At 43.2% G+C, this 9,646-nt stretch overlaps 1 protein-coding gene across 2 annotated transcripts in view; it reads left to right on the top strand.

Moving 5' to 3' along the window:
* DHX32 (DEAH-box helicase 32 (putative)) overlaps positions 1–9,646 on the top strand; it is a 51,521-nt gene that overhangs the window by 27,248 nt on the left and 14,627 nt on the right. For both annotated transcript variants that reach the window (XM_021703758.1, XM_044916181.1), the window contains 2 exons: positions 2,819–3,191; positions 8,232–8,477. In XM_021703758.1, coding sequence (XP_021559433.1) covers positions 2,819–3,191; positions 8,232–8,477 — 619 coding nt within the window. The remainder of the gene's footprint in view (positions 1–2,818; positions 3,192–8,231; positions 8,478–9,646) is intronic.

The raw sequence follows: 9,646 nt of genomic DNA, 5'->3' as shown, positions 1-9,646 counted from the left end.
TGGTATGGTGTATGATGTGGTATGGCGTGGTGTCGTATGGTGTGGTGCGGGGTGGTACGGTGCAGTACGGTGTTATATGGTACGGTGTGTGTGGTACGGTGTGATGTGGTTTGGTGTGTGGTGTTGTGTGGTACGGTGTGGTGTCGTATGGTGTGGTGCGGTGTGGTACGGTGTGGTGTGTAGTACAGTTTGGTGTGGTGCGGTGTGGTGTGGTGTGTGGTCCAGTGTAGTACAGCGGTGCTGGCTCTTGCTTCCTCATATCCCCAGCATCTGACATGCTTGTTTCATAGAGAACATTCAACAAATTTGCTAGTGGAAAGAAGTAGTGCCCTCTCCTAGCTGGCTAGAGAGCCTAGAGCCTCTAGTGGTAAAGTCTGGAGACTTCTCCCATCCAGAAAGGCCATGCGACTCATTTGGTTAGTACTAAGCTGCTTTCCTTCAAATGTTTATCTTCAAAAATGGAAGCTACAGGTCTTCGGGCTAGTGTTAAACCATAGGGAATCTTTCCATCAACAGCGATAGGACTTGAACTTCTTGGAGATCTGTCACCTTCTGCTTTTATAGCCACGGTGTCCCCGAGTCATCAGATTCGTATATATGCATAAACTCTCTATTATGCAAATAATCTGTGAATGATACAGATTAACTAGGTTAAAACCTCCCTGCTGGAGTTGGAGAGGGCAGGACATCCTGACCCAGAAGGAGTGAAGGATCCCCAAGCTTGACAGATTCATTCTTTATCTTTTACATTTTGAAGTGGCCTTTCAAATGGTCATGGTATTAATTAAAGGACAACTCTGACTATAGTCTAAAGTTAATATGGGTATTTTTATATCTTTAATGCCATCTGGACTTTGAAAACCTTTTGGCAGGAACTCTTGGATGTAGTCACTTTTTAAATGAAATATTACAGTATTGTTAATATGGACCAAGTATATATTTGTTTTTTTAGAAAGCCACAGAGAGAAATAATTGTGGAGAAATCTAATAATGTTGTCAGAGTAGGTCGAAGACACCTCTCTCGGCTGGGACTTGGCTTCCATGTGATGTTTTTCTGGAAGGCCCTCCCCCCCCCACCAAGCATTCAATCGTGACAGCCAAAGGAAGGGCTACAATTTACGTTGACCTCTTTTTAGTTCCTATCTGCATGTAGCATTCCCTCTTAGTAAGGACAACAGCTTTCAGCTGTGGGGCTGCTGAGGCGCAGGTGCACGTCGGGAGGCGGTGGGACTTGGTGGCCTGCCGTGGCCCCAACAGGTTCTGCTTCCTGCTGCCTTGGCTGGCGGGCCTGGCCCTCACACTGTCGTTTGTATCTGTACTTGGCCATTATTCTCGTGGCTGGGAGACTGTTCGTTCTTCTCCAGGCTGACAGCCCCCAGCCGGTGCAGAGTCAGCAGGTACTCCGGTTGATGCTAACAGAGTTGGAGTCACAGCAAAGAGGCTCAAACTAGTGAAAAGCTGTATGATAAAAGAGAGTAGCTCCCCCATCTCCCTCCTGGTATTCTGTGCTCTGAAGAGGAGGCAGCATGGCTGTAAGAGGACTGTCCCCACCACTTGCTCCCCTGATCCCCTCACTGGCCACCTGACCGCTCCGGGCTCAGGCTTCCTTGTCCGTAAGATGGGGTGCTTACTCTGCCTGCTCACAGGGTTGTTGTGAGGGCAAAACGAGCTAATCCGTGGGGCTGACAAGTGTGAGCACCTTGTACATGTTGGCTAAATTTTCATTATCTAGGTAAAGCGGAACCAGATTCATTTTCTTAGAGAACTATGCTAACCATGATTTTTAAAAAGCTCAGATTGAATAGCTATTTAAATGAGAGGCTTTAAAGTGACCTGTTGATTATGGAAGGCAGTGTTCTATACTTGCTATTGTCTTTTTCATTTTTTTTGTAACCCCTTAGTATCTAATTTATCAGGCACATAATAGACCCTTAGTAAATATAATCTTTATGCCTAGTACCATTTTTTTTGGATGTTGTATATAACATCTTAATTCTTCTGTAAGCTTTTTCGTGACCTTTTCTGAAACAGTGGGTACCCAAATATTATATCCCTAAAAAATAGTCTTTCTGAACCAGGTATCCAGACTTGTAGAAGTGACACATAAATTTCAAATATGGACCCCCTAGAACATAGATTTTAAAAGAATTACTCATATTTTCATTCAAGGTCAAATTCAATACATTTAATTTTGGAAAATATTAATAAAACTATCCTATATTTTATTTTTAGCTTTCAGAAAGTCTGTTTTAGGAATTTGAAATATAAACTACATTTCCTGAAACCTTAACAATCTATTTTTTTTTTTAATAGTTATCAGGAGCAGCACTTTTTAAAGCACTATACACATGGTCTTTGTAACACAAAGATAGGAAGTAGATCTCTGTGTTATGGAGAAAATTGAAGGTTTATATTGTTTTAGGATTGAGCCTTAGTATTCCCTTAGCGTTACCTGATCATCTGGAAGGCCCAGGCCTTGCTGAGTCTAGAGGCGTTTTAAATAAGTCACCACCTTCCTCTTTTTAATGAAGCCTTGGTGTATTTCCATAACACACCGCATCCTCCTGGCAGAGAGCATTTCTCCCCGTAAGATCGGTACTTAGATGAGTTTTTGCTGAGAAGGGAATAGATTTAATTTCTAACATGAAGGAAGCACAGATTTAAATAATTTGTTTTTAGACCAGAGTCGGTAGTAACGTGTGATGATGTCACACTAACCCCTCAGTTAGAGAGAGGGTGTAGCCGAGGCGTTTGTGGTGGTGTTTGGAGTCTCCGACTTTTCCTGAGGGCCTCTGACTTTCCTACTGCTTCTTCGTAGGTATTGTACGGATGACATGTTGCAGAGAGAGATGATGTCCAGCCCTTTTTTGGGCAGCTACGGGGTCATCATCTTGGACGACGTCCATGAAAGAAGCATCGCCACCGACGTGTTACTCGGACTTCTGAAGGATGTGTTACTGGCACGCCCGGAACTGAAGCTCATAATTAACTCCTCGCCACACCTGATCAGCAAACTCAGCTCTTACTACGGAAACGTGCCTCTCATAGAAGTGAAAAAGCAGCACCCTGTGGAGGTTGTATACCTGAGCGGGGCTCAGAAGGAGTCTTTTGAGTCTATTTTACGCCTTATCTTTGAAATTCACCAGTCCGGTGAGAAGGGGGACATTGCAGTCTTTCTGGCCTGTGAACACGTAAGTCATATTCTGACCTCACAGAGGCCTCGGGTTCCTTAGGGGGAACCTTTTAACCTCGTTGGGAAGCTTTTAATAATTAACATCCAGGTGTCCGTTTACTGACTCACTGTTTAAATATTTGGTTCCAACACACCTTTTTTTTTTTTTTTTAAAGTACTCGAGAAGCCATGTCGGCAGGGTAAATAAGACGGGTTCTGAGCAGAGGACATGGGAGGGCTTGTGAAATCACGAGCTGTGAGAGCAGGGGACAGGGGAGGTGCTCGGGACTCCACAGGGGAGGGTCTCCAGAGCTCTTGGGCCTGGTCTCAGGCTGCCCGAGATGCCCAGCCCCTGCTGCGCCCGCATGCTTGGATGGTCTTGGAGAGAAGATGCACGCTGACCCCTGTCACCCTCTCGGTGGTCTGCTGTGTGACCAGGAGTGTTTGCCGTAGAGGAGGACTGTCCCCTAAGCACTTGACATAGGGCAAAGGAACAAAAAAAGTTTCCACAGATGTTCCTACAATAGTCAGTGGGATGTGAGGCAGAAAGATAAAATGTATAGCGTTCCCGGAAGGCTTTCTTTCTACACTGGGCTCCTCTTCTTAAAAGATGAATGAGAGGGCGCCTGGGTGGCTCAGATGGTTGAGCGTCTGCCTTCGGCTCAGGTCATGATCCCAGGGTCCTGGGATCGAGTCCCATATCGGGCTCTCTGCTCCTTGGGAGCCTGCTTCTCCCTCTGCCTCTGTCTCTCATGAATAAATAAATAAAAAATCTTTAAAAAAAAAAAAAAAGATGAATGAGAAAAATCTGACTTGGATTCTAGATGTGCTTTCAAAAGAACAATTCGAAATGTGTAACTGAGCATCTGTTATTGCTTTTACATCCTCAAGATGCCATTTGGGGTTCCTTTGGATTTTGTTTTTGTTTTTAACTGCAGCTGTACAGTGGCCTCCTTCCCTTCTAGCACTCTGTTGGCCGAATCTAGAAGCCTCCAGAATCTCAAGAATTATACCTTTCTTCTTAGAGACTAATTTCCTGGTCTTTGTTTTCCTACCCATCATCTTACTCAGTAAAAGTACTAGTTTTTGGACCATGACCCAAATATGTAGTGATTCCAGTGACTAAGTAGAAACCAAAAAGGAAATTGATTGGCTCAGCCACCAGCTGAACAAAGACAAGTTTCTGAGCTCTCCATCAGAATCTTAAGTTTCACATGCTTTCAGAAATAACTTACAGAAGTATTTATTCTGTTTTACATTCAGAGCATAAAGGATGACTGACCCTCCTAGCTTCAGGAACTTTAGACAGATTTTACCTGCTTCCATAAAGAAAGTAATTTAAAATCTCAGATATATGATAACTACAGCATGTTTATCAATTTTTCATGTATAGATTATATAATTTGTTCTTTTACCTATTACAGTGATTTATTCTATTACCATTTCCTAATCCTGCATGATTCAAGATAGTCAAGAAAGTCCTGAGGAAAGTAATAAAATGATTAATTAAGCAGCCAAGAGAAGGATTTATGAAGATGATTAAAGGTTCTCAGTGTAGCCCGTAGAAGACTTAGAAAGGGAAGAATGGCAGAATTAGCCAGTGTCAATGTCAGTCGCTAGGTGAAAAAGAAGACCTAAGTTTCTGGAGGGGGGGAGTATAATTAAGACTGGTAGAATGAGTAGTCCTTCTTCAAGTCAGAGTAAGCAAAAATTCCCAAATGGATTTTTTTTAAGATTTTATTTTAGAGAGATTGGGGGGCGGGGAGCAGAGGGAGAGAGACATGCTGAACGCAGAGCCTGACACAGGGCTCCATCCCATGACCTGAGCCAAAATCAAGAGTTGGCGCTTAACTGACTGAGCCACCCACGTGCCCCCCAAAATGGGTTTTTGAAAAATAAAGTTCATAACAGAATTGGGGATAGTGGGTGGATGGTCTTAAGAAAGGTCGTTGATTCTTAGAAGTTTAATATAAGCTGTAATTAATGACATGGTGACTTTTGAAATGTCAGACTTTAGGAGATGCATTTTTACCCAGGCTGGGAGTCTAACCCCAGGGCTTACAGAGGCATATAATCTTTCATGAAGTTGGACCAGAAAGACATTTCCTGTGAAGAAACCATAGTCTTGCGATGTTGGGCAGGGGCTGCAGGTCTGACCCGGGTCCTGGGGTCTCTGCAGGAGGCCCCCCGGGGTCCACAGGCTCAGGCAGAGACCTGGCTTGGCAGCGTCGTGCTTCAGCATACCTCTGCCGGACCAGTTTTCCCTCCCAGTTCGGCTCCGAACTCCACAGCTGGTGTCTGCTTCTCCCCGCCTCCCCCCAACAAACTGGACACAGTTCATCTCCTGACGGACGTTCCTCTTTTCTTCTTCACCACTTCTGTCAGCATTACCATTAAGATATTCCTCTCCTGGGGCGTCTGGGTAGCTCAGTCTGTTAAGCATCTGGCTCCTGGTTTCGGCTCAGGTCATGATCTCTGGGTCTTGGGATGTTGGGCTCTGTGGGGAGTGTGGAGTCTGCTTAAAGTTCTCCCTCTCCCCTCCATGCCCCACCCCGGCTTGTGCACTCTCTCTCTCTCAAAAAAAAAAAAAAAAAAAAAAGATACTCCTTTCCTGTGGCCTTACAATTTGTCTCTTTGGGAAAATTTACCTTGCTCTGAAATCCATGTTAACAGCTATTGATCATTTTCGTCCCGTACTATTTGAAGCTTTCTTAATTTCTATATAAAACTTTCAAATCTGCCATAGCAGTTAAATGTCCTAGGAACGCAAGCAGTTAAGTACATGAACAGAAACGTACTGCTGGTCATTTTCTATGTTAAGAGCTACGTTTATAATTGTAGAAATACTCTGCAGCATTTTGGGTTGGTGAGCACTCGGTGCCCCACGTGCTGTAAGCGCTGGCCTGACCCTCACCAGCTGTGGATTAGGCCCCACGTCTTCACACGTGATCGAGGCTTTGGGCCCTCAGTGTTTCTCGTTTCCTCATCACCTAACTGTCTTCTGACCTGGAAAAGTGAAATACGTTAAGTAGAGAGCGAAGTTGAGATTTATGGTCCTATCAGCCCAATTCCTGTGCCTCTCTAAACCATTCCAGAAAGGCACCGTCAGGTTGAAGGGTTTCTGGGAAGTGCTCCGTGCGGTTTCGGCCTTTCGTTTGGAGGGATCTCCCTTCAGTGTGTCTTGTGCTTTCCATGACTTTGCAGGGAATCCTAGGAAGGCCCCCCCATAGGTCAGTGCACTATACCCGTTGGGTAAGAAGGAAATGAGTAAGAGGTTGGAAACACCAGATTCGTATGTTGAGCTTTTTTTTTTTTTTTTTTCAAATTCTGAAGGTTATGGCCTCAAAGCCCTGTCAGCTGAGCCTGAGGAGTCTGAACCACATACAGCGTCGGTTTCTATTTGCTCCGCTTTTTTGCTTTTGAAGATTTTTTTATGCCTTTTTCTTTCTCCATTCGGAACAAAACTCAACCTAAGAACCCGCCTACAACCAAGAAGGTTTAGTAACTAGAAGCAAATAAAAAATGAGCGGCCCAAATTACCTTTTAACAGTATTCTAAGAGAATAAGAGAAACGTTTGGGTCCAGTTTGAAGGTTTATTTTGAAAAATAATTGCTCACAAGCGGGCTGCTGGAATCTGTGTCCATCTCCAAGTCCAGTAGCACCTGTGGGCAGCCTGCTGGGAGGAACGGGGGATGTCCTGGGGGCTGAGCTGCGGCCAGCGGCAGGGACGCACAGCCCACGTTCCTGCTGTCCCTGTCTAACAGGCTGTTCTCACATACGATGATGGCGTGATCAGAATTGTAAGTTTGTTCCGATTGTCCCATTCGGCAAGTTTTCATTCATTATGATCCACGGTTACACTCTGCTTGGTAGACCTCTGCCGCCAGGAAGCCACCTCTGTGGGACGTGTACACAGAAGAATGTAACTGGACACCTGCTCACGTGGAGGCCTCTGCCCCACTTCCTGGGGCCTCCCTGCGGCTCAGGAATAACTTTCAGACAGCTCACCCATGATGCCATTTTTCCAGGCAGATCGGTCTACAAAACCCTTCTGTTAACCCTCTTCTGCAAATGAACGAAGGAAGGAGAGTGAGTGAGCTAGCGCACTGGAAAACGGAATAGGTCTTAAAACTTGAACGGTCACGGAAAGTCATCTTTTTTTTTTTTTTTTTTTAGAGTTTTAGTGAAATCTAATGAGTGAAATGAGGCTTCTTCCATTTGGTAGTTTGTTGGGCCCTTAAGAAAGGAGAAATTTTAGAAACATGAATGAAAAAGGTGTAAGAATTAAATTAAGTGACATCTTTTTTATATGAGGTCTTAAAAAACTAGTTGTATTTGAGAAATAGAAAAATACTATCTAAAATGCCTTGCCTGTTGAGCATTTTGCACTAGTTACTTACTTATGTATAGTTTTAAGGGAAATAATTTACTTTTTTTTTCAATACATTTGGCAGTGAAACAATTTAAAAGGATATTTCTAAATGCCTGAATCATGCCAAGGTGTGTGAATTAGCAGTGAATATTTCCTGCCTACTTCATTGCACGTGTGCTGTCTTAAAGTACTAATGGGTCAAGACAGCTTTCAGAGTGACCCAGAGACCCTGATTACAGAATGTGTATGTGTATATGTTTTTATTGGAAGTCCAGAGATTGTTTTATAATTCTCTACTCTGTCACCATTAGTTCACAGTGATGCATCATCACTGATGTGAAAATAACTTTGGTTTTCCCGTCATTGGTAATGGATTTGAGAAAATGCATCAAGCTAGAAACATAGGATAAATGCATGAAGGCACAGGGTAGTACATTTCACAAGAGGAAAACCATTTTGGACTTAAAAAGCCATGAAATTGTTAATAAATTATATTTAACTTCCCCAAAGAAATGTTCTTGTCCAGTTACATCCTCACGTAATGATTCACGTAGACACAGGTATTTCTTTCCTTGTATACATTATGCGGCTTTTGCCTATAGTTTTATTTAATTAGACCTTTTTTTAAGTAATAAAGTTGTTTGTGACATGTTTATTCTCATGGCTGATGTTATTTTTTACTTTAGGATATTGAGAAAGCCTATGAAATCATCTGTCAAGAAGGATCGAACTTAAACCCAGATCTTGGAGAGCTGGTAGTTATTCCTTTGTATCCAAAAGACAAATGTGCATTGTTCAAGCCAAATGATGAAACAGAAAAAAGATGCCAAGTTTATCAGAGAAGAGTGGTGTTAACTGCTAGCTCTGGGGAGTCTTTGATCTGGAGCAACACAGTCAAATTTGTTATTGATGTGGGTGTGGAAAGGAGAAAGGTAATTATTGTCGAGTCGGTAAACCATCTGCTGATCATTGTCCTTGGGTTCCTGCCACTATGTCCACTGGGGAAGTGAGGATGAAGCATGGGATCTGGGGAGTCTCTGGCTCCTGTGTGGAAAGGGAAAGTATTGCGAGTCTTGTTTACCCATTACTGCCTTTCCTTAGCATGTAGGTAATCCCCAAACTGAGTTGACGGAGGTGTCACAGGAAGACGTCTTTAGAAAAGACACAACTATAAAGATCGCTCTCCTTGTCAGTGGTTTTTCTTAAGCTCTGGTGCTAGCAAGGCAAATTACTGGACTCTTAAACCAACCTTTCCCTATGTCCATCCACTGAGTATTTTTGGTAGCCCCGTTATCAAAATGATTAGCCTCTTCCCTGAGGTGATTTACCAGAAATTAGTTTCAAGTACACGGACTTTAATCTTACCAAGTTTTAGCTTTAATGTTGATATGATAAAATTCTATCCTAAAGTTTTAAAAATATTTTTTATAACTACCTTTAAAGAAGAAAATTAGGAAAAAGGGAAGTAGGATATCTCAAACTCTCAAAGACACTGGAACTTAAGAAATCCTAGCATTTAAGAACTGAAGGAACCTACCCAAGTATTGATCCGTTTCACCTTATTAGAGATTACGTATGTTTTTATCCCTCAAGGAAACCGGGTCTTCTGAGTATCTTACTGCGACAGAGCAATTCCAACCATTCTGAAGGTTCCCTTGGAGCCAGTTTGGGCTCTTACTGAATTAGTCCACCATTCAGACAACCCAGGGCTATTACTTGCCCCCCTCCAGCCCCCGTAAGAAAAAAAAAATCACTGTTGGTGCCATATGCAGTTTTTGTCTGAGCTGATATGACCGGAAAATCTCAGCATATTATTATCAAGGTCAGACCGCTGAGATCACAATTTGAATAGAACCTTGAAGAGACGCACAGGCCGATGATAATGCTTTCCTCCGTGTGGTGGATGCCGATCTGTTGTCATCACAGGGTCGTGCTTTGAGAAGTGACACCGCTAGCATTTCAGGAGATGGTGCAGAGGTCCCATATTTATGGAACCTACAATGAAAGCAGACAACTTGAAATCCATTTGTTAAGGCGCTAGCAGTTTCTATCTCAAGGCAAGTGAAACAATAATAAAGATGGTCCAGAGAGAATGAGTCCA

This window comes from Neomonachus schauinslandi, chromosome 6 (genome assembly GCF_002201575.2).
Source record: "Neomonachus schauinslandi chromosome 6, ASM220157v2, whole genome shotgun sequence".
NCBI classification, from domain to species: Eukaryota; Metazoa; Chordata; class Mammalia; order Carnivora; family Phocidae; genus Neomonachus; species Neomonachus schauinslandi.
The sequence above is the reverse complement of the archived record's forward strand: the minus strand, read 5'-3'. Positions and strand labels throughout refer to the sequence as shown.